Here is a 26,018-nt window from a genome sequence, read left to right as displayed (position 1 = left end):
CCAGACTCCTCATGGAGATGGGCTCACAGTTTATATGCCTTTCAAAGAGTAGTTCCTGAAGGGTAGCAGATAATGAAGGTCTTGGGGTACTTGACTTGAGTCCCCCAAATCTTGATTAAAGAGATATCAATTTCCATATCACTTACTTGACAATCCTTTAATCAATACTCCCCCAGGCCTGAATGAGCAAACACAATGAGTAGGAATTAACCCAAACTTAGAATTTTATTTGATGTCTCACTGGATCTTATCCCGGATAAATCTTTAAGGGATATTTTCCACACAGGTTGGTTTCTGGATGAGCAAATAGAAAAGGGGAAAAAACTTTGATCATGATTCAATAATTAGTTACTAAATACAAGAGGGAAAAATTAATTTCTCACATTCTCGTACAATAGCTTGCAAAGTCTAATAACTAAGCATAAAATAACTAATTAAGCAAGTGAGAAGTTGCCTTAGAATCAGAAGACGATTTCAAGTTTTGACTCTGACATAATGTAGAATGATCACGAATTAATCACTTAACCCCCAGATTCTTAAACTCTGGGTTATTACCCCATATGGGAGGGTCTTGCAATTGAATATGGGGTTCATGAAATTATGACATTGTTAGTAAATATTTGATTTGTACATTTATTTTATGTACCTATATATTTGGGGTCATAAAAAAATTCTCCAGAGAAAAATTTCTGAGTGGAAAAAGTTTAAGAATCTCTACCTTAACTTTTCAGAGTGTTGGGAGATGATGACTATACATAAGGTGAAGATGTACGTACTTTCTTGTTGGAATCCTTACAAAGTGCTAATTTAGCATGGTACTTAGCAAATCCTCTAGCTCACTAATGTATTTAAGTACTCATTGGAGTTCATATGTTTGGGAGATTTCAGGGTTTAGTATGAGATATCGGAATTCACACCTCCCTTGAAGCTCTTAGGGCCAGAGAGCACTCTGGAGAAATCCATAATCCTACTCTTTCAGAGGAGATCATATATAAGAAGCAGATAGAGGCTCTCTCTGGGAGTTCAGCTGAATTATATTGAGAAGGGAGAGTCAAGTGAGTTCAGCCAGAAGCCCTCTCTCAGAGCCAAGACAGATTCACCTTTGTGCTGGCTGGAGGCTGAAGAAAGCAGAGGCAGAAGCAAAGGATAAAGCTGCAAGAGCACTTAGAACCAAGGAGAGAGATAGGCCAGTATTAAAAAGTAACCGGGCTATTTTGGAAGGAGAAAATAAACATTTGCATTTTATCACCTGGCTGCATTTTGAGGTGATTATTACTTTCAACTGGATCTAAGGCTGCCTCCAGAAAACCTCCCCGAGAAACCCGCTTCCAGAGAGAACCATTATTTTAAAGAAGAACAAGAACACCACACTTTCTGAAGGAAGCTGAACTGTTCCTTCTGATGGAATCTTAGATCCAAACTCCCCTAGTATATTTGCAATGCCTTCTGTGGAGTGGGTGTCCACTGAACAGAAACTAATTAAGTACACTTCTCACATTTTAGAAATTTCAGAAATATTCATTGGATATAATTGTTGGGTGAATGAAATGGCTTTGCAAGTAAGTTCAAAGAATCAAAACAATCAAATTAATAAAAAAAAAAGCATTTATTAAGTTGTTTCTCATCTTGGTATTTTACTAGGTCCTTGGGATGTAAAAATAGGTAAAGACATTCCCTAGCTTTCTAAGGTTCATATTCTAAGGAGAGAGATTCATAGATTTAAGTGCAATTTCATCTTTTTCTTTTGAGTACAGATCTGAGCAGAGTGTTTGTATATCCATTTCCAAGATTTTATTAAGAACACCAATTTCTTTCTTACCAATAGCTCTAGGCAATAGCATTAGAAGTAATAAGAAATGCTAGCTAATAAATAATTATTTAAATAAATAATAAATACTAGCATTTATAAAGAGATTTGTCAAAATTTTCTGTCTCCTTGTTCAATTGATCCATGGATTAAAGAATAGAAGCAAATCAGAATCTCTTGCTTTTAAAATTTACAAATAAATATGTGTGTGTACATATCCATATATTAGAACAGAAATATGTTGGTATTTTTTTCTTTTGCCTTTTCTGTCTTCTTTTAGGTAACGTTGCATAGAGCTTCATTTTGTAAAACTATTTACAAATACAGTTAATCCCTTTCCACATTGAAGTTTTGATGTATTTTAGCTCAGCGTAAGAATTACCACCAATCTGAAGGTACATACACTCCTACCTTATACTGCTGTGGATGTAGTTCTTCTGTGCATTCTTCTCCTCTTCTTCCTTCAATGTACCTGTAATTTTATTATTAATTTTGTATTTTAAAATTTCTTTTTCAAAGAGTATTTTTACTTAACTTTGGCTAAATACTTAACAAAATTTGCAATAATGTACTGTAAACATGCCATAAAACAAAAAACAAAATTAGATTTCTTCTCTGCCATGAAGAGAGGGCCAAAAATTTTAATGCAGATTTTCCAGATTCCAGATGTGCTACTTCTAACTACTTCAATGGGAGAGGAATAACAATATCTCATTTTGTTCTCACAACCATTACCTCTATTTTATAAATGAGGAACTTGAAACAGACAGTATTAAGTAACTTGCTCAGTGTCACACAGATGGTAAGTATTTTGAAGCTAGGATTTGAATTCAAAGCTTCTTAACCCTAGTTCTATTGTTCTATGCACTTTGCCACCTGTGTTACTGCATAATTTAAAATATACCTAGGGCTAAACAGTATATTTTAAAATTCTTTATTAATCTAGTTCACAATCAGACTGCTTGGCACAACAAAGGTCCAATTCTTTTGTTTGGACAACTTTCCATTCATCAAGAAATCCACTAGGGCTTACTTGATATTTAGGATAGGATGAGTAAATTCCTTTTATTTCTCATGCCTGATTGCTAATATCAAGGCTTTGAATATCTTACATGTTCACTTACTACAACTCTGGAAAGATGGGATTATTTCCTTTATCATCACATTTCTGTGGCCGTCTCTGTTTCTCTTACACTTTCTTTTTTTCCTCCTCTTCCTCCTACTGTTTTCTTGTTCTTGTTCTTCTTCCTTTTCCTTCTCTTCCTCTTTTCCCTCCTTCTTCTTTCCCTTCTCTTCCCTTTTCCCCACTATCCATATTAGAAAAGAAGAATGAGTAGAATCCATAGTGATCCAACTACTGTATGTCTTAGAGATACAAGTTTAGGAATGGTATTCTATTCCTCTAAGGCCATAAAAATACCTACACAGATTTTCCTATCTCTGAGTCTACAGAGTTTTCTCCCCTATCATTTCCTATATTGACTTCTCAAGCTGTATTACATCAAACATCCAAACCTATACAGATACATGTTTAAATCTTGATAAATAGAAATTTAGATTTACAATACAAATAAATTGGTATTTATTTGCTTTACTGAACATTCTTTGCTTTGTGAATTATTTACCATAAAATTCCTCTGAGTAGAATTGTTCCTATAATGTATTTAAAATATACTTTAGTTTTCAAAAATCCAGTTTATGCTTATCTTCACAGTATCATGCCTATTGCATAGATCAAGGCACGTCTGTATTTTGGAAATAAAGCAATTAAAAAATTTAAAACATATTTGGTTCCATTTGCCCCAATCCAGAAATCATTCTCTGATGATTCCTATAATCATTTCTTTACTCTTGTAGTGTCTTGACTGGAATACTGGATTAATAGGTACAATCTTTCCTATATATTTAAGGTGTAAAGTCTTTGGATTATAAACCCAGATGACAGGAAATATGTCTGTACTATTTTTGTTTAGTGTAGATCTAGTTTTCTGTGGTTTATAGATATTGATATTTCATCATACTGGAAATGGAGTCCTTTGGTGTAGTTTGACCAGGATCCCTTCATGAAAAGCTAACTTTTTGTCTCCCCAGACTACAGGCTAGTGAATGGCAGTAATAGATGTGCAGGGAGAGTGGAACTCCAGATACAGAAAGGGTGGGCCCCCCTCTGTGCCACCCACTGGGATTTGCAAGATGCAACTGTCCTCTGCCATCAGCTCAATTGTGGCCATGCCATAGCAGCTCCAGGAGGAGGCTACTTTGGAGAAGGAGATGGTTTGATCCTTCCTGATAAATTTCACTGCACAGGGACAGAAGCTCATTTATGGAACTGCCCTGCAAGCACATTGGGGGCATCCAAGTGTACCCTGGGGAATGCGGCTGGGACCATCTGCTCAGGTAAGTACCAAAGCAGAGACAGAAACAGATAAATGGAATTCCTGAAAGGAGAAATTGACAAGGCTTTGTAGGGAATGAGATCAACAAATAGGCTTCTATAGGAAACTGAAGAGACAGTATTGTGTGGTCCAAAGTGTATTGGATTAGCAGTCAAGGTTGAGATTTTTTTTACTTTATTATCTTTGTGACCGTGGGCAAATATTTCTCTGTTAAAGAGATTAAAAGTTGGTTTGGTCATCTCCTCCAAAATTTAGGAAAGAAGCATTATAGCTTGGCTACAATAAACCTTCATTTGCCATTTGGGGATGGGAAGAAGAGCACACTAGCTCACCTTTGGGGATAATTCTAATGGTTAGGAAGTTTCTTTCTCTTTTATATTTGTACCCATAATGCTTTCACCATTGCTCCTACCTTTGCCATCAGGCATTCAAGGAGGAGGAGACAACTTGTAAAAAGAACAACTAGATACCAGCAGAAAATATACAGTGTTACTAGGAGGTAATATAGACATATGTATACATATACATACATGTATGCATAAAAAATTCCCTATTAGAATGTGACCTTGTTGGAAGAGATTCTTTACCTTTTTTCTTTATATTTTCAGACTTCAGCATAGTGCCTGGCACATAGGGAATCCTTAATAAATGTTTGTTAACTAAAAATAAGAATCCAAAAGCTTTCCCCATATGACAATCTTTTTGAATATTGATAATAACTATCATATCTCTCTTGATTCTTCTTTTCTGCAGACTAACAATCTTTATTTAATTTTTTCAACTGAATCTTATATGGTATAAATTTTAGTATCTTTGCCATCCTGTTTGTCCTTCTCGTTAGGCTCATCAACTTATCAAGGTGCTCTCTGAAAGGTGTCACCCAGAACTGAACACTCCAGACATAAGTGATAATGGCCAAGTACAGTGGGATTATGATAGCTTTATTTCTGGAGGCTAGGTCTCTCTGACTGTAGCCCAAGGTCATGGCTTTTAAAAAAAAGTTTGTCCCATTACGTTGTTGAGTCATTTTAAGTTTTTACTTCACTTAAATTCTCATGTCTTTCCTTGCTAATTTTTAATATTTTTATTTAAATTTTGAGTTCCAAATTCTATCTTTGCTCTTCCTCCCATCCTCCTCGAAATGGCAAACAATCAAATATTCGTTATACCTGTGCAGTTATGTAAAATATTTCCATATTAATAATTTTGTACAATGGATCATTGTATGGCTGGGAATAGCTAAGTCATTTACAAACCTTCACTGTACAATATTGCTGTTACTGTATAAAACCTTCACTTTATATCAGTTCATGTAAGTCTTTCTAGGTTTTTCTGAAGTCATTCTACTTGCCATTTCTTATAGAACAATTATGTTCCATCACAATCATATCACAATGTCAGTCATTCCTCAACTGGTAGACATCCCTTCAATTTCCATTTCTTTGCTAATACAAAATAATTGCTATATTTGTGTTGGTGGGTGCTTTTCTTTTTTTATATCTTTGGGATACAGACGACTTAATAGAGTTATGCTGGATCAAAGTGTATGCACAGTTTTATAGACCTTTAAATATAGTTCCAAATTGCTCTCCAGAATGGTTGGATCAGTTCATAATTATACCAACAGTGAATTATTGTCCCAGTTTTCTCATACCTCCTCCAATATCCATCTTTTTTTTTTCTTATAAGCCACTTTGATAGGTGTGAGATAGTACCTTAGTGTTGTGATATGGGAGCCACCTGCCAGTGGCTGCTGGAGGTCTAACTCAGACCTCTAGAATGGATCTTTTCATTTGAGATGATTGATGATGATGATGATGAGGACGACGGCGACGACGACGACACAAGGAGACTGAGAGGCAGTTGCTGTTCTCTGACCCCTCCATTGAGAGGCAGTTGCATTGGCTGACCTCCCTCCTCTTCCCTCTGCCTCCAATTTATTTCATTCTCAGTCCACAAGCAACACCTGTGTCAGTGAAGGCTGCTTTGCAACTTCTTCAAGTGTTATGATCCACAGCTGTGGAGGCTCTCAGAGAATTGGCCTGCCCCTTCACTTAGGCATGGTCCTCAAACCTTAGAGTTGCAGTTCTTTGAACAATAGTGGTTTAGAGGTTTTTTTTTCCTCCAAATGATTATAGAGAGTTTTGATTGCTTTGTCTGAAAACTACTTGTTCATATCCTTTGACTATTTATCAAATAGGGAATGACTTAAATTTTTATAAATTTGACTCACTCTCTTTATATTTGAGAAATGAGGCATTTATCAGAGATAACTTGCTATAAACCTCTCCTACCCCCAGTTTTCTGCTCTCCTTATAATTTTGTTTACATTGTTTTATTTGTGCAAAAGTTTTTTAATTTTACTAATCAAAATGATCTATTTTATATTTTGTAACACTATAACTTTTTTAGTCTTAAATTCTTCCCTTAACCATATATCTGACAGAAAAAAAAAAAAAACCTGTTTCATGATCTCTTACTTTGCTTACAGTAGCACCCTTTATTTTTATTTTATCTTGCTATATAGCTTGGGTGGGAAACATATTTTCTGCTAAGGCCATTTCAATATTTATGACATCATTTGTGGCCCCCCCAAAATCTCCTCAACTTATAGGACTTTATCAGAAAGAGATTGTTCTATCTATCTTTCAGCTCATCATCACCTATTAGTAAATGATTTTTCTGGCTGAATACAGCCTGCGGACCAGATATTCCTCACTTCTGGTATACAATGTGAAATTTTGATCTATATCTAGCTTCTGCCAAACTTTTTTTCCAGTTTTCCTAGCAGTTTTTGTCAACTTCTGTGCAACAATCTATTGGCACATTATATTAATTATATTAATTTCACAACAAAATTAGAAATAAAATACTTTAACCATATTAAATTTCATCTCATTGTATTTGGTCTAGTATTCTGACCTTTCAATATCCTCAGTGTCTCTTACAATTTGTTAATTCCTCCTCCCACTTTTGTATCATGTATATTTAATAAATTTCATCTAAAACATTGATAAGAAAAATGTATTGCAACCCAGATGCAAGCACTCCTAGGAATCTAATTCAAATTAAATAGGATTCTATAAAAATCTTTTATTTTGTCCTTTTTATTTTGCTACATTTGTACAAATATTTGCTACATTTATATTCCACAATTTGTTCAGCTAGTTCCAAATTATCTGAATTAATCTAAGGTATTCTCTAAGATTCTGATTATTTGTTTCTTTTCTCTTTATTAGAATGTTAGCATTGTATCATTATATAGCTTGTTTCAAATTACTCAAACATACTTACTTTTTTAGGTATTTTTCTTCAGCTCCTATGCTTATATTTCAAAATTATTACTCAGCTCTGGTCTTTGCATCAAAACTATTTGAACACTCTCTTTTCCATTAAAGATTCACCATTTACTTCCCATAGGATTATACTTTAGAGGATAATTTATTCTTAATTATAAGTCTCTCTCTTTTGTAATATTGTATTTCAAGTCTTTCTTTCATTTATAGATGTCAAGCCTTGTATAATCCTGGCCATAGTTCTTTGGTACTTCTTTCTATATACTTACAGTGTGTGTGTGTGTGTGTGTGTGTGTGTGTGTGTGTGTGTGTGTGTTTGGTAGGAGTTCAGGATTTTGGCTATGTCATTCCTATGATCTTTTCTTTGTGAGTTTCTTTCAGCAGATGATCAATTCCTTGTTTACATCTTTATTTTGTCTACCAGTTCTAACAAAACTGGGCAGTGTTTATAAAAGATTTCTTGAAATATAGTTCAACCTTAAAAAGAAATCATGATTTTGAGGAAGTCTAGGCATTCCTAAATGACCTCTTCTTGGCATCATCACATTTTTCATATTAGTTGTTGTGACATCACATATTTTATAACTTCTCTTTTTCAGCATTTTGTTTTTGTCCAAATATTTCTGGCTACTTTATGAAGTCATTGATTTCTCTTTGATCTATTTTAGTTTTTAGCAGTCCACTATTTGAGTATGGTTTACCTCCTTTTAAAAAACTATGTTATTTATTCTCTTTCCATCTTAATTCTTCTGGTTATCATCCAGTCTTTGTGGAAAATGTTATTTATTTTGAGTTTCTGCTTGTAGTTGCTTTGTTGTTTTTGAAAATCTCTACATCTGGTACTAGTTTGTATTTTCTTTGATTTATTTGTCTCTCCAGCTTTGTTTCCTGAATTGTGTGGCTTTGTGCCAGGGTATCAGACTCTGTCCTTTGGTGTACTTTCAGATGAGGGATTGGCCCTGATAATTTTCTCTAGGTTCTTATGCGGAACTCCATCTACCGGGATTGAGTCTTTCTGGTTTTTTGAAATTCAGAACATTGTATGTGACATCTTAAGGCAGTATTAGAGATCTCCCAATCCCTTAACCTTGAGTGTCCAGACTCTGAGGCATGTAGTATTATGTTGGTTTTGCTTAATGCTTTTTCCTGAGACTTCCACATTCTTCAATGTGGGACTTTTTCTGGGGGAATCTTCTACTCTTTTTGCTTCTGGACACAGAACCTTGGAGATGACATAGGCACCTAGACAGTCTCTGTTTGGGTTTGTAGGTTATCTCGTGCTGCAGTGGACTTTTTGGCAGTCTTCTTTCCAATTTCCTGTGGACAACCAATTGATCTTTTATGCAGTTCTAGAGTGGGAAAAATCACAGTAGTTTTTCACTTCTTCTTGATTATTATTTGGCCTGATGTCAGTTTCAGGGTTTCACTGGAGTAAGTTATGGGAGTGATGTGTTCTGCTTCTTGTTGAAGCAGCTTCTTGACTGAATGCCACTTCTTGCCTCTGTCTCCATTTCCTTAGCCCGGAGCTCTTTCCATTACACTGAGCTGCATTTGGTTATCATAGTCTTTGTCTAATCAAATTCATTAATATTGAAGTTAAGACTCCCTCATTTGCATCTGACTATATGAGTTACCCAAAAAAGGAAAAAATATCCAAAGGAGCTTATCCTTCAATGTAATCTTTATCTCTTCTTTATTGTTTCCACTCTGTTTTGTTCTCATCTATTCCAAAATTCTCATGATCCTAAGCAATATGCTAATAACTCAGTATTTTTATTCAAAACAGGTCAATTTATTTCTTATTTCCCAGGAATGTTTCTCCATCCCACTAAAACCCAAACAACAAACTGAAATTCTTTTAAATATTTGCTTCATTTTTCGCCCCTCTCCCTGGATTTAGATTCTCTCCGTTTGAGGGACGGACAGAGCCGTTGTGATGGGAAAGTGGAGATTTTTCTGCATGGAGTTTGGGGCCCGGTCCAGAGTCATGATTGGGACATTAATGCTGCTCAAGTGTTGTGTAGGCAGCTCCAATGTGGAAAGGTGGAGACAGTCTATACCTCCCTTACCTCAGGCCCAGAGGTGGGCCCTGTGGTTTCAAGCAGCATGAAGTGTATAGGCAATGAGACCCAGCTGAACCAGTGTAACATCTCCACATCTGCCCTGGCTCCAGTGGGGATCACTCAAGATGTTGGTGTCATCTGCTCAGGTGAGAAGTTACCCAGACCTTCAGCATCCTTCCTGGTCTCTCATTTTCATCCTAATGATGGATCTTGTCCCTTAGGGAGCAGAAGGATCCGCCTGGTGAATGGCACTGGCCGCTGTGCAGGGCGAGTGGAGATCTACCACAATGGCACCTGGGGCACAGTGTGTGATGATTCCTGGGATCTTTCTGACGCCAATGTGGTCTGCAGCCAGCTGGACTGTGGTGTGGCCCTCAGTGCCATGGGATCTGCTCACTATGGAGCAGGGGCTGGGCCCATCTGGCTGGATGAGCTGAGCTGCTCTGGCAATGAGTCTGAACTCTGGCAGTGCCCGTCCCGAGGCTGGGGCCAGCATGACTGCAGACACAAGGAGGATGCTGGCGTTCTCTGCTCAGGTCAGGCCTTTGGCTCTGATAATGCTCACTTAATCTTCAACTGACCCGTTCTTTCTTAGATACTCCTTTAAGGGACTCAAAAGGTCTCCTTGTTATGATTATCACAAGTAGAGGGCACTTCTCTGGAGTGGGGCTCAAGCATGGGAAATTTAGGATTTAAACATGACTACTTAAACATACCTTACTTCAAATTGAGTTTTCCATCATCAATCAGGTTTACTTAGGATAGAACATTTGTATTAGACATACTATTTATCTTCCTAAGAAATTTGCCTGCAAAGAGGCTTTAGATGAATGAAATATTTCTTTCTCACTATTCCTGGGGACACTGAAAAATGTTTTTAATATGCTTTCACATTTCTCTTTTCCTGTAGTCTTTCCTCAAGGGATGGAGACATTGATGTAAAGCTCTTAGGGATCTTATCGCCTTAGGACTTCTCATTACCCCGTACCATAGGGTTCTGACTCTGACCTGCTCATATTCAGAAGAATATTTCCAGCATACTCCCAAGAGTAAGGCAAGGGAAAGATTATTGAATTTGGATTCATAGCACCTGAGTTCAAATCCTAGAATTGCCCACTTAGTAGATGAGAGATTTTGGGCAATTCATTTAACTTGTTTCTACTTTAGTTTTTTCGTGTCTAAAAATGATGGAATTGGATTTATTGACTTCTAAGGGTCATCCCAGGTCTAGGTAAAATATCTTATGGACAGAAGTTTTAGCACAGATTCACTGCTGCAAATGGCTACTTCACAAATCACTCACAGTATTCTGCAAGTTTTTCCTATATGGGCACTGTGGAAAAATATATTACTAGATGAAATTCCTGCTTTCCACTAATCTTTAGTGTAATCCATTTCAGACACTTTTAGGCAGGGATTTAACTTGTGATTGGTGGCTCAGTAGCCCACATTTGATGCAATTATTTATCTTAGTAATCCTAATGTATAATTCAAGCTTCAAAGATATTCAAAGAAAATTACACAAAGTGATATTCACTTGAAAACTCTGCTAATCAACCTTTCATTTCCAAACCACAGCCTGAATCCCAAATGGAAGCCATTGGATTAAAGGATTAGGGTCTTGAATCAGGGGTGTGTCAATAAATATTTAACTGCTGGATCTCAAAAAACCCAAAATTTGAAAATGCATACATGATACACTTTTAAGTTTAGTTTTTGTTATTGATATTTTCCCATCACTTTTAAAAATGTAGATAATAAACAATAAATAAAACTCTAATTTGTAGTTGCTGATTTCTGAGTGTGAGTGCTCACATTGAACATTCACCAATCAGTTCTCAAGTGAATTTAAGCACATTATTGGCTGGAAGGGATCAGAGTTTATTCAATTTAAAATTTTCTCACTTGAAATCTGGCAATTTGTTTAAAAATACTTTCTTAATTACATTCTAGTGTAAATGGCTTCCTAGGAAATATTATATATTTTAAAATATTACTCTTGAGATGTTTAGGGACTTCTAACATTCCAAAAATGGGCCTATGACACAAAAAGGGTTGAGATCACCTGATCTAGTCCAAGTCCCAGTTTATGTATTCAGTATATGTATATGAATTCAGTATATGAATACTGAAGTCCAATGGATTTAAGGGATTTTCCAAAGACCACATAGAAGAGAAAAATCTTGGTAGGACATTTCATTGTATCAAAACCCAATAAACTCTTTTGAGAGTTACAAATAGAGACATAAGCTTACTGAAGCATAAAGTCCTGAGTGGACAAGTTGAAACACACACACCATATTTCATCCATACAGAGATACTTGAGGAAGGAAGGGAATGATGGGAATGGTGGAAGGGGAGGGATTTATCTTTAAAATTTTATCCTAGCAATTTTTAGCATTATGATTTGGAATCAGATGGAACTTGTACAGATTTGTTCTAAACTTGGCATTTTGCAGGTGAGGCAGCTGAAACAGAGAGGTTATGACCTTTCTGAGGTTACAAAGCCAGTGACAGGGCTAGGATTTCATCTCTGTTCCTATGATTCCAGATCCCAAATTCTGCACCCTTCACCATCATCTCTTCCATTTTTCAAATCACAAAGAATTGGGGAAATTGAAATATTTCAAAGAAGTAAGAATTAGAGAGTTCTCTAGAATGCCCAGGAAACATCTACTATATTTTCCAGATTAATTTTTATTGAGTTGCAAATATGGAAAGGAATGCCAGAGATAACTTTTAGAGACATTGCAAAATGTCACTGAATTTCTTTCTTTCTTTCTTTCTTTCTTTCTTTCTTTCTTTCTTTCTTTCTTTCTTTCTTTCTTTCTTTCTTTCTTTCTTTCTTTCTTTCTTTCTTTCTTTCTTTCTTTCTTTATTTTTTTTTTTTTACTGAGGCAATTGCCCAGGGTCACACAGCTAGGAAGTGTTAAGTATCTGAGGTCAGATTCGAGCTCAGGTCCTCCTGACTTAAGGGCTAGTGCTCTATCCACTGCACCACCTAACTGCCCCCACTGGATCTTTTCAAAAGATGATGGAGTTGGAAGCAAAATTAGTGATTATCAAATCCTCAACTTATTTATTTTATACATGAGCGTACTTTGGCCCAGAGCAGTGAACTGATTTTTCCCAAGAATTCTAGGAATGCCTAAGAATACTAAGGGTGGGAAATAGAAAAGCACTGAAGTAGTAGGAGAGTGCCAGGATTTTTGCTTGGACCTTGGTGGGAAGACGCAGTATGGTATACTGGATAGAGTGCTCAATGTGATATCAGTAAGCTCAGGGTTTGAATCCTGCCTATTGTTGACCAGCTGTATCATCCTGGGTAAGTCACTAAACTTTCTTAAGTCTCAGCTTCTTCACTTGTAAAAGGAGATAGTTGGGTTCCATATAGTGCAATCCTTCTTTCAGCTTGTAATCTATCATCTGGGCTATTTTATGATAATCATAAAATATCAGCATGACATCTCTGTATTTCTCTGTCATCTGTGAAATTCTCCCTTGGAGACTGACATCAGGGCTCTAAGCAACTTTTATAGTTTATTTCTTCATTGAGCTTGAACCTTAATAAGGTAAGCATTGTTCAGTCATTTCGGTGCTGTCTGACTCTTTATCACCCTATTTGGAGTTTTCTTTGAGGAGATACTGGAGCAGTTTATCATATACTTCTCCAGCTCATTTTATAGATAAGGAAACCGAGGCAAATAAGGTTGCATGGTTTGCTTAGGGTCACACAACTAGGAAGTGTCTGAGGCAAGTTTTGAACCCATGAAAGGAATCTTCCTGACTCCAATCCTGCTGCTCTGGGCAGTCTGGAGGGATCAGGAGACTTGGATTCTGGTCTTAGCATTACCATTAGTGAGTGATGGGATCTTGGACTTTTGTTCCTACTTTTTTTTTTTTTTAAGATGATGGATTTCTTAATAAAACTCTTTCTGGTTTCCTAATTATGTGATTCTATGAATTTATAATGGCACAAAACAATACAGGACTGATTTATGTTTTTCTTCTAGACTTTACTGCTTTGAGGCTGATCAGTGAGACTCATAATTGTGCTGGGTGGTTAGAAGTTTTTTACAATGGAACATGGGGAAGAGTGTGTAGCAATTCCCTGAAGGAACTCTCCCTGGAAATTATATGCAAGCAATTGAAGTGTGGAAAAGAGGGCTGGCTGGAGAATAAACCAGTGCCCTACAGAGGCTCAGAAGTGAACTGGCTGGATAAAATTGAATGCCGTGGCTTGTACACTAACTCTTTGTGGCAGTGCCCATCAGCATCCTGGCATCCACACTCATGTTCCCGAGGAGATGAAGCTTGGATCACGTGCGAAGGTTCTGATATCTTAATCCTTATATTCTAATGCTGGCAGCTTAGGTTGCCATTCAGTTTCTAATTTCCTTTGTAGATCTGTAAAGTTGCTGAAACTGACCTGCCATACATAGATCATAAAATCATAATCGAAAGGGACCTGAGAACTGACTTTCCAATTCCTAAATAGGAATCCCTTTCCCCAAATTCCTGACAAGTGGTCACCTTATCTGTGCTTGAAGGCCTCTAGGGCTAGTAAATTCGAAATCCACCACTGTAGCCCACTTAAGTGTTGGGTAATCCTAACTGTTAAAAAAAAAGTTTTCTTATGCAATTGAGTCAAACCCTGCTTCTCAGAAACTTTTACCCATTCTCTTACTGTTACCTTCTGAAGTTAAACAATATAAAATTGTTTTCTCTGCCATAATATAGCCTTTAAATGTTTGACATCATCTATTATTTCTTCCTTATCTCTTTGATCTCCACATAGAATGCTTTTCAGTCCCCTCAGTATACTGATCACCTCTCACAGGCTCCAGCTTCTTAATGCTCTTTCTAAAATGTGGAGACTAGAACAGTACTTCAAATATGGTTTGACCACGACACATACAATAAGGATATTTACCTTTTATTTTGGTTGCAGGTGATATATTTCTGTGTCTGTGGTTCTCAGAATACATAATACAAATTGCATTACCTTTTTTTTGCCCATGTTTGCTATGATACTAATCTACTTTTGATATTTTAGTTAAGAAATTTTATTCTCCACCATAGCAGGAACAGCTCATTCTTTCAATACTGCAATATCATTTCTTCTGATATTTCCCAATTCTTGATGCCTATAGGATGGACAAAGAAGACTTCAGAGAGTCCAGGGGAGAGGCTCAACTGTTCATCTACCCAAGACTGCACAGGTATCTATCTATTCCATCACTTTTATCATGTGTCAGTAAGTAAGGAGAGGACAGGTCTGTCTGCCTATCTATTTGTCTCTCTCAGTAAATCCTAGTGGCTGCAATTTCAGGGACAAACAGGCTGCGTGTCACAGATGGAGAGAACAGCTGCTCTGGCCGAGTAGAAGTCTGGCATGCCGGCTCTTGGGGAACAGTGTGTGATGATTCCTGGGACCTGGAAGATGCTGAGGTTGTGTGTCGGCAGCTGGGCTGTGGCCCGGCTATATCTGCTCCAGGAGAAGCAGCTTTTGGACCAGGGAAAGGGACTGTTTGGTTGGATGAAGTGAAGTGTAAGGGCACTGAACTGTCTCTGTGGGACTGTCTCGCAGAGCCCTGGGGACACAGTGATTGTGGTCACAAGGAAGATGCAGCTGTGAATTGCTCTGGTGAGTGGTGGGCCCCGAACAGAGTGTGGGCTGGGTGGAGAAAGACTGTTCCACGGGAACTGTGGACATCACTAATCAGGTTCTGTGGAATGAACTCTAAAACAAAAAGTGCAAGTTAAAATACTTGACTTGTATGATTAATGACAAAGTTTACATGATTTAGGAGACTACAACAGCTCTCTATATGATTCCACACTCTTTTTTTTTTCTTTGATTTAATTTCTCTCTCTCTTTGCAGGTAGGAAAGAGAAGACAATACTATTGCCTGGAAGAGGTGAGTCTGCTCCCCTTTATAGTTCTAGATTCCCTATTTGTTCTGTTCCTAAAGCAGATGTTGGAGCATGAACCAGAAGACTGGATTCTACTTCCTACTCCAACTCTCCAACACCTGTACCTCATCTTTACAATGAAGATAAGAATATTTGCACATCTTCTTAGGGTTGTTGCTATTGGTGGCTGTGATGTGTGTGTGTGTGGGGGGGGGTAAGAGGGACATTTTAAAAATCATAAATGACTTTAAAATGTGAATATCATATAATTTGATCTAGTATTGCTAAGAGAACTATTTTGAATTGTCCAGTAGGACAAGAACATCTTAAATCATCTGGAGGAAGCAAGCCTTCTAACATTAACTTCCTCATTGAAAGTGGGAAAAGAGTTCAGGATTTATAGGTCTATCAGGGTGAGGAGGAAAGACAAATTTACCTCATGGATTTTTTGGAATCTACTCCTTTTAAGGTTTCCTATCACCAGCCCAAGAAGGAGATAATACATTAAAGATCATTTGTTTTATCCTTGGAACACTTCTCTGCTTTGTTTTAATATTCCTCGGGGCTCAGATGTGGAACAAGAAAATCTTCTGCCAGGGTAAGTGATTAGAGGGCATAGATAATATTAGAGGGTATCAATTAGTTTAAAAAAAAAACTTCTAATGGAAAAACATCTGGAATATTTGGGATACTGATTTTTTTTAATATTGTGTGAGAATAGTCTTCTGCTATATCAGGATTACTGCTTGAAGTCTTTAATCAAGAATGTGAAACATTTAAAATGACCTCACTACCCCTTGTTAGCCCATGATAATTTCTCGTGTGAATAATATGATTGCATTAGAAGTCTGTGAATGTATAGTTTCTATTTCTTGCACAATGATAGGTATTTGGGAGATAAATTAACTCTTTTGTTCCTCTATTAAGCCTTCTTTGCCTTGACCATATTTGTTTAAAATAAGGCTAGAAGGATTGCTTATTATTTGAGTATAAGTGGATATCAGTGTGTGTCTTGATAAGTGTCCTGGACATGGTATACATTTACTGCCTTCTCTCGTGACTTTTTTTTGGATGAGTAGCCATTTTGGCTTAGTTTCTCACTGTGTCTATTAGGGTGGTTGAGCATGACCTTCTCTTATCTTGAAAAGATCCTCTTTGTCCTCTATGTGCCATAGATTTTTGGTAATTCAATGCCATTTTTAGTGTGGTACTATGTTCAATTTAGTTCTACAAGTACTTATTCTATGCTTAATATATGCTAAGAACTTTACTAGGTACTGCAATGGGCAGTTGGAACAAGATTTAAATGAACACAATCTGAGGAGACACTAAATATACATCTCAGATCAGCAGAATTGCAGCTACATCGAATAGTTAGCATCAGTCGATCAATAAACATTTATTATTATTTTCAATGGCTAAAACAAATATATGTATGTGTGTGTGTGTATATATATATATATATATATATAGTATCTTTAGATAAGCAAAGTACTTTAAAATTATAATGATAATAACACTTATTTAGCACTTACCTTGTGCCAGATATTGTGGTAAATATTTTATCTCATTTAATCTCTATAATAACTCTGGGAATAAAGGTTATAATTATCCCAATTTTACAGATGAACAAACTGACACAGAGGATCTATAACTTGCCCACAATCACACAGATATTAAGTATCTAAGACCAGATTTGTACTCAAGTCTTCCTGGCTCTAGGAAAAAAAAATGGTGCATAAACATAGGTAAAGTGGAGCAAAATTATCTCTATTTGCAACTAATATTATGGCTTACTTAGATAATTGCAAACATTTAATAATAACAAAAAATAAAAGCTTCACTGAAGTACCAAGATAAAAAGCCAAATGTACAAAACCAAATGCTTTTATAAATATTACTAACAAAACCCAAGATGAATATAAAGGAAAAAATCAATTCTGTATGAAATTTTCTTATTTAGGGATCAACTAACCAAGAGACATTCAAAATATATTTAAATATAACTCTCAGTCCTTCTTTATAGAAATAAAATAAGACTTTAATGGAAAAAAATATATAGGGGCCACTGCATTTCAATGTAGTAATAATTACTTTTATATATGTATATGTATACATGTCTTTCTATGTATATAAAAGGAGTTTAATTCAGTGATATAGACTCTTCCCAGCCCTAAAGCCCACAATCCTTTGATAACTTGTCAACTGTTTCAAATATGAGAAGAAAATATAGTATATTTAAACATGATAATAATTGTACTCTCATTCAGTGGTTGAAAAAATTCTTGATGATGAGACTGCCATGAACTAAGCAACTGCTTAACTTAATTTGTATCTTACTAAGCCCTATAAAATCTATGCACATTTGAGAGAGGTCTATGATTATACACAATATATTATGGATTAAATATACATAATATTTTATGGATAAGTAAATAATTTATGTCTTTAATTTCAATAATATGTTCATATATTTGAAAAAGGAATGCATATATGTGAAAAACATTCAGCTATTGAAAACATTTACTTATTTATTGCATTCAGTCTTGATGTATATATTACTGGAGTTAAGTACAGATGAAAAAGCCAATGCTTGGTGTGCTTCTGGATTTCCAGCTCTCTTGAAATAACTCCCAGAAGTCAGCAGCTCACAGACTGAGACACTGATTGAATGTATTTTGAACAGCAAAAGTGATCTCTCTGAAGAATTTATGCCTTTATTCTGCATATGATGTCATACTCTTCACGATGTTACTCTCCACAATTTGAGGAGGGGATAGCACATCTACCACAATCTGTAGATATCATGAAATACATATTTCTGGTGTTCTGAATGTTCTCAATGATTAGAACCTTCTGTTGGGGTACTGTCCTTTCCTTAGGGGTAGTTCCTGGGGAGTGCTGACAGAGGGAGCTTTAGAGCTAGAAACGCCAAAAGTTTTGATGGTCAATTTTGAGGGCGATTCTCACCAGAGTCTGCTAAATTTATCATATAAAAGACTCATGGTAGTCCCCTGTTTCTTTCTTACTGTTTAAATGCAGACATAAATGAGCAAACCAGAAGTCTCTACTCTCTGAGGCAGCAAAAACAAGATAATCTTTGATAGATCTCAAAGGGAGACACAAAAACTCACACAGCAGGTTAATCAGGGAAGAGTCTTAATAAAATACAGTGGAGAATATCTTGGATCACAAGATCTTATTCAACTATACATCTTTTCATGCAACAATGAATAATCTGCAGTAAGAGTCTGAGGGAAATCAAAGGAGAGTCTAATGATGGTTTTATTTTTTGTTGTTCATTCACTTCAGTGATGTTTGACTCTTCATCCTCCCATTTGGTGTTTTCTTGGTAAATCTACCAGAATGGTTGGCCAGTTCCTTCTCCAGCTCATTTTACAGCTGAGGAAACTGAGATAAACAGGGTTAAGTACTTACTCAAGGTCACACATCTAGTAAGTGTCTGAGGCCAAAGTTGAACTCAGGAAAAGGTGTCTTTCTGACATCAGGTCTGGCACTCTATTTACTGTACCACTTAGCTGGACAATGGCTACTGAGAAGTTATTTTAAAGTTTCTATGTAAATGTTTATTTCTCTACCCTCTTTACTCATTGTCTTTCTATTTTGGGCAGTTGCCATAAGTGAGTGTGACTTTGGCTAAGTGCAGATGGCCTTATTTACTTCCTGTCTACTGTCTTCCTCATGGCAGTAAAGAATTCAAGTCACTAGCACTCTGTTTCTGTGTTGTGAACACCATTAATATTAAGTATTCAGTTACATGAGGTGACAATTTCACTAGCTAGGATCCTTTGTCATTATAAATAGCAAATGACATTAATGTAAAGCTTCGTTATGAGTTTTATATCAAAATGATTATACCAACTCTCCTCTTGTAAAATAGGGCCATAGTATATCATGAGACATTTTTGATTCATTCCTGTACTGAACAACAGAGATAGGGTTGATATGAAGAAAAAGAATCTATATTGACATGAGAAATAACTTTTTGTTTGGACAAAGTAAGTGAACTTAGAACAGAGTAGTTATGAAAATTATCTTTAAAAATTCAATAGATATGATCAACCTATTTTAGATACTTATCCTCAAATCATGAGGCCTTTAATATATTTCTTTCATATCTTCTCTTTCCAGTTTTCAAAACAAGTCAGAATTCTCTTACTGAGGGCATCTATGAGGACCTTGCAATGGGGGAGAAATATGAAGAGGTAAAAGAGAAAGATATTAGTCTGTCAGAAGAGTATGATGATATTGAAGAAAATGAGAAACATTTGACCAAGAAAGAAGATGATGGAGAGAAGGAAGAAGAAGAGGAAGAAAAAGTTATCACTTCCTCAGGTCTTCATATTTCAACTATTATTTTTATTTTCCTTTTTTTGTGTATATATATATATATATACACACATATATATATGTACATATATATGCACATATACATATGCACACATACACACATAATACATATATACATAATACATATATATATCTGCATATATATGCATACACACATACATATATAATACATATACATACACAATGCATATATATATATATATATATATATCTGCATATATATCTGCATACACACACACATATATATAATGGAAGTTTTGACATTTGTTTAGATATATAGGCAGTGGGGAAACCATGGATTCACTTTTTTAAACAGTTAAAACTTCCCCTGTCTGCTATCTTAAGAATGCCCTATCACTACCAACCTTTTAGTAAAGGACAAATTTGAAAGGTTTCTTTATGACAATATACGTATTCATATTAACATCCTCTTCTCTTTATTATATAAAAGTCCCCTTTCTAATTTCCAATTCAACATTTTGTAATTGATTATTTTGGACTCATATGATATTGTTCATTCATTTTACTTTTTAAATTTATAGTTTTTGACATTGAGTTTTCTATAGGAAAGGAAACAATCTGGTGCCAGATGACACATATATAATACATATCTCTTTAAAACAAGGTAGCATGGGATTTTGCTCAGTGCAGCAACAACCCTACTTATTTTACACCAATCAGCAGTGTCCACAATATTGTAGCAACCTGCAGGTGACATTGATCTTGTGTGGGAGTCTTTCCACCTAGGATAGTGGAAGTTATTGATAATGATCAAAGAAATAGGACCGCTCCAAACTTTGTCTCCTTCATGAAACAGAATATTTAATTGGGCATGCTACAAAGAAACACATTTCAATGAACCTCACTAATGTAGTCTTTGATGTCATGTGTCTGAATGATTGCAGATTTGAGGATGCAGTTTTGTGGTCAGACATGGAATAATGGTTTTTCATGGTGGTGAATGATGCAGTTAGGCCCAAGTTCCAAGTGTAGAACAAAGTAGAGACCAAAAATTTCTATCCAGAAGAATCCAGAAGAATCTATGGTCCTTGAAAAGATGGAAGAAATTAGTGAATCTTCCCTTAAGAAGATTCCTGCAAATGCTATTGCCACAATACCACCTTATTGGTATTGTGACATTTGGCTAGTAAATATGCTGGAATAGTTGCTCTTAATGTGTTACAAGTTATCAGTGAGCCAGTTGCTGCTACTATTGCTTGTGACTTGGACAAAAATGTTGCTATTGAGAGAAATGTGCTGATGTTTGACTTGGAGATAGTTGTTCTTTTCATTGAAGATGGCAACTTTGAAGTCAAGATCGCAGCTGGGGACACCCACTTGGGTGGGGAGGACTCTGACAACTTCATGGTCAATCATTTTAAAAATTGATTAATTTTTTAATTTTTCAAAACATATGCATAGATGATTCTTCAATATTAATCCTTGCAAAACTTTGTGTTCCAAAACCCCCTTCCCATGCTCCCTCCCCTGCATAGTCCAATATTTGTTAAATATAATTGTAGTATATGTTAAATCCAATATATAATACATAATTATACAATCATCTTGCTGCACAAGAAAAAAATCAAATCAAACCAGAAAAAAATGAGAAAGAAAACAAGATGCAGGCAAACAACACCAAAAAGACTGAAAAGACTATGTTGTGAATCACACTCAATCCCCAAAGTGGGTACAGATGACTCTCTTCCTCACAAGACCATTGGAAATGGTCTGAATCATCTCATTGATCATCATATAGTCTTGTTGCTGTGTACCATGAGCTGGTTCTGCTCATTTTACTTAACATGAGTTCATGAAATCATCCTGCTGATCGTTTCTGATAGAATAATAATAGTCCATAACATTCATATACCATAACTTATTCAGCCATTCTCCAACTGATGTGCATCCACTTAGTTTCCAGTTTCTTGTCACCACAAACATCTTTGCACATGTGGGTTCCTTTCCCTCCTTTAAGATCTCTTTGGGATATAAGCCCAGTAGTAACACTGCTGGATCAAAGGGTATGCACAGTTCATGGGCAATCATTTCATTTCTGAGTTTAAGCAAAAAGACAAGAAGGATATCAATGAGAACAAGAAAGTTGTCTTGATTGAACATGTAAATTCACACCCTGTTTTCTAGTACCCAGGACTATATTGATACTTACATCTATTAGGAAGGGACAGAATTTTCCCTTTATCATCCATGCCTTCATTGAAGACCTGAATGACCTTTTCCATGGTACATTGGAAGCAGCGGAAAAGGTCTTAAAAGATGCCAGACTTGATAAATCATAGTTTTTATAACATTGCCTCACTGGTTCCATTCATCCCCAATATCTAGAAACTTCTACAAAATTTCTTTCATAACAAGGAGCTCAACAATAGTGTAAATCCCGTTGGAATAGTTGTCCATGGTACCATTCAGGCTGTTGTGATTTCCCAGAATTTACTTGATTCTTGTACTTTCTACTTGAAGGTTACAATATATATAGAATGAGAAATTTCAGGGCAAAACTAATGATGAAGGCAAAGAGACAATCCTTGACAAATGTAATGAAATAAACATTGAGTAAGGACCAGACTGGTGAGAAGTAAGAATTTGAGCATCAGCAGAAAGAAGTTTAGAAAGGTCAGCAAGCTGTCCTGGAATTCAGGAGGCATGTTCCCAAATGGTGGAGTAGCCTCATCAAGAAGTGTTTCTTCTGGCTCCACCACTGAAGAGACAAATAATAAACAACACAGAGCAGAGAGATTGAGTGGGAGAAAAAAGGAAATATGTACAATATGCATAAGCCTTTACTGCATATACATAGACACATATGCATATATTTGCAAAACACCATTGTGATCAAAAGTTTTTTTTTTTTTTTAGCTTAGAAATATTTTTAAGATATTTGGTCTGGAACTTGGAGATGACCAAAAAGTGGGATATTAACATGCAGGTGAATTTTCTGCTGCAAATCTAGTCTTTTTCTTGTACGGTAACTTCTGAAAAGCTTTTCCTGTTCTTATTTGAAAATAGTTTTTGTTTTCACTATTGTCGTACCAGTATTTAATTGGAACTAAGGGAAATTATTGACTTCCTAGAGGAATAGAGGCAGTTTTATCTTCTTAGCTATTCTCATTATGAAAAATATCATAATCAATTTCCTCCTAAAATTTCAGGATTGGCACCTCATCTTATGGACATCAATGAGCTTCTTGTGGAAGAAAGTGACCCATCTTTACCTCCTGGATATGATGATGCTGAATTGGATATCTTAGGGATGGTGTTATACCAAAAGAATTTTAAATAAAATATCTTATGAAACTAGAAATATATTCTCATCCATTCTTGAATCTGGTACTTGGGAAACATCAACATTGTTTACGTTTTTAATTTCACTAAAGTGTCTTTACCAGCTCTAATTTTTTCTTTTCTTTTATGACTTGTCCTTGGTTTTGTTATCAAACGATGCCTGAATTATCTAAGTGATTATTGCTATAATGGGGATTAGAAAGGATTGGCAATTGTCCTGACTTCTCTTGAAGACATTTTAACTCCTAAAATAGTGTTCCACACACAACAGGTCCAATTCTTTCAATTTATTGTTGAAACTCAGAGAAATTAAATAACATGTTAATAGTCATACTACTAGTGATTGTCTGGGATGGGGTTTGAACCCAGGTATTCCTGACTTCCAGTCTTGTGTTCCATTCACCCTCCCGTGTTTCTGGATAATGACTGAGATGAATAATATTTTTAAAAGTACGGTAAATATGCCATCCAATGCCCTGAGTAGCCAGTAGAATGTAAAGATTCTTTAGGACAGAGAATATTTTTGCCTTTGCATCTCCATACTCTTGCACAGTATCTTGCATGTAGCAGCTTTTTAATAAATAGCAACTGAAATGATGGCTTGCTCTTATCTTTAATGGGATGTAAACATGAAAAGAAGAAAGCTTGATTTCAATGAAAAAGATAATGGGACAAATGAGAACATCTAAAACCCTTATAGAAACAAAATCTCATTCACATGCCTATTTTAAAGATATTCTAGGAGGTTAATGGAAGATGTTTCTTTTCTTTTGTTTACTTAATAGTATTTTATTTTTCCAAATACATATGAAGATAGTTTTCAACATTCCCCTTTGCAAAACCTTGTGATTCAAATTTTGCTCCCTTTCCCCTCTCTTCCTGTTCCCTTCCACAGGATAGCAAGCAATCCCATATAGGGTAAACATATGCAATTCTTCTAAACATATTATGGGACGTGTTTCTGAGATTATACAGTTAACTACTTCTCATCTTGGTATTTTATTGGGCTGAATTACATCATAATTGAATAACCCATTAACTGAAAGAAGAAGCATTACCTCTCAAATACAGGCAGAATAGTTTCAATATTAATGGAATAAAGAAAAAAATGTTGCTATCTTAGAAAGCCAAATAATTAGTCAACAAGCACTGTTGCAGGTTAGCTTTTAATATATATGACTTTCAGAGAGTTTAAAAAGGGAAACAAAAAACCAAAAGTACTGAGAAGCTGACAAAGAAGCATACTCACTTTTCCCCATGATACTGTAAAAAGTAGATGTTCCAATAGAAATGAATAACCTTTTCTTAGGATGCTATAGACACCTCTTTGCAAAGATGAGGGGAATTAGATGCGATACTACATATAATTTTGCATTTGGTTGGATAGTATTGTTGACTACTTTTTTTTCTCTTTTATTACTCAAAATTTTTTTTGAAAGGATGTTAGAGGAGAATTCACTGTAAAAGTTGGTGGTATAAAAATAAAAGATTAGATAATATTAAGAAATAAAATATAATATACTTGATTCATTCTACTTATATGGCTCTTGCAAAGATCAAGTGAGATACTGTGAAAGAACTTAATAAAGTTGAAGGTACATATTATTATTTTTTCTCTCATGTTCTAGGATCATTTACTATGCACTATTACATACTATGGACATTGAAAGCTCAGAAATTTCCTGAAATTTACTGTTAATTTGAGTACTCACATATTCTGAGCAAAGATACTTTAAAATTCATTTTAATAATATCTGATATTATTTCTTTTATTTCTGAGTATATCTGTGCTTCCTTACCGAAGAAGCCATCTATTATAGCAAAAATTAAATTTAAAGAGAAGAAAAAAAAACTACTCAATAGATTCATTCATAACACTTGAGGCAGTTTTTTGTAACCATATACTCTCAATTTTGTAAAGAAGGAAAAGGAACTTTATTTTCCCAACCCTATTTTGAGGCCAGTTTTTGGTCATTCGTGGCATTTAAAAATTTCGGTCTTCTGTTATAGTCATGGTATATGTTGTTTTCCTGATTTGATTTACTTTTTAAAAATAGCTTTTTATTTTTCTCAATTACATTTCAAGACAATTGTAGCATTTATTTTTTTTTAATTTTTTAAAAAATTTTATTTAATAATTACTTTATATTGACAGAATCCATGCCAGGGTAATTTTTTTTTTTTACAACATTATCCTTTGCACTCGTTTCTGTTCCAATTTTTTTCCCCTCCCTCCCTCCACCCCCTCCCCTAGATGGCAAGCAGTCCTTTATATGTTGGATATGTTGCAGTATATCCTAGATACAATATATGTTTGCAGAACCAAACAGTTCTCTTGTTGCATAGGGAGAATTGGATTCAGAAGGTATAAATAACCCGGGAAGAAAAACAAAAATGCAGATAGTTCACACTCTCCCAGTGTTCTTTCTTTGGGTGTAGCTGCTTTTGTCCGTCATTTATCAATTGAAACTCAGTTAGGTCTCTTTGTCAAAGAAATCCACTTCATCAAAATATGTTCTCATACAATATCGTTGTCGAAGTGTATAATGATCTCCTGGTTCTGCTCATTTCAGAACTTAGCATCAGTTCATGTAAGTCTCGCCAGTCCTTTCTGTATTCATCCTGCTGGTCATTTCTTACAGAACAATAATATTCCATAACATTCATATACCACAATTTACCCAGCCATTCTCCAATTGATGGGCATCCATTCATTTTCCAGTTTCTAGCCACTACAAACAGGGCTGCTACAAACATTTTGACACATACAGGTCCCTTTCCCTTCTTTAGTATTTCTTTGAGATATAAGCCCAATAGAAACACTGCTGGATCAAAGGGTATGCACAATTTGATAATTTTTTGGGCA

General features: G+C 35.5%; 1 protein-coding gene across 1 annotated transcript in view; it reads left to right on the top strand.

The window, feature by feature from the left end:
* SCART1 (scavenger receptor family member expressed on T cells 1) overlaps window positions 1–23,749 on the top strand; it is a 40,457-nt gene extending 16,708 nt beyond the window's left edge. The window contains exons 5-14 of the mRNA XM_051982358.1: window positions 3,899–4,204; window positions 9,400–9,708; window positions 9,784–10,098; window positions 13,576–13,893; window positions 14,716–14,784; window positions 14,895–15,209; window positions 15,448–15,483; window positions 15,948–16,076; window positions 19,631–19,834; window positions 23,020–23,749. Of these exons, the coding sequence (XP_051838318.1) occupies window positions 3,899–4,204; window positions 9,400–9,708; window positions 9,784–10,098; window positions 13,576–13,893; window positions 14,716–14,784; window positions 14,895–15,209; window positions 15,448–15,483; window positions 15,948–16,076; window positions 19,631–19,834; window positions 23,020–23,150 (2,132 nt within the window). The 3' untranslated portion in view covers window positions 23,151–23,749. The remainder of the gene's footprint in view (window positions 1–3,898; window positions 4,205–9,399; window positions 9,709–9,783; window positions 10,099–13,575; window positions 13,894–14,715; window positions 14,785–14,894; window positions 15,210–15,447; window positions 15,484–15,947; window positions 16,077–19,630; window positions 19,835–23,019) is intronic.
* Window positions 23,750–26,018: the final 2,269 nt, after the last annotated feature.

Source organism: Antechinus flavipes, chromosome 2 (genome assembly GCF_016432865.1).
Source record: "Antechinus flavipes isolate AdamAnt ecotype Samford, QLD, Australia chromosome 2, AdamAnt_v2, whole genome shotgun sequence".
Taxonomy (NCBI): Eukaryota; Metazoa; Chordata; class Mammalia; order Dasyuromorphia; family Dasyuridae; genus Antechinus; species Antechinus flavipes.
This window is presented reverse-complemented; position numbering and strand designations above follow the sequence as displayed.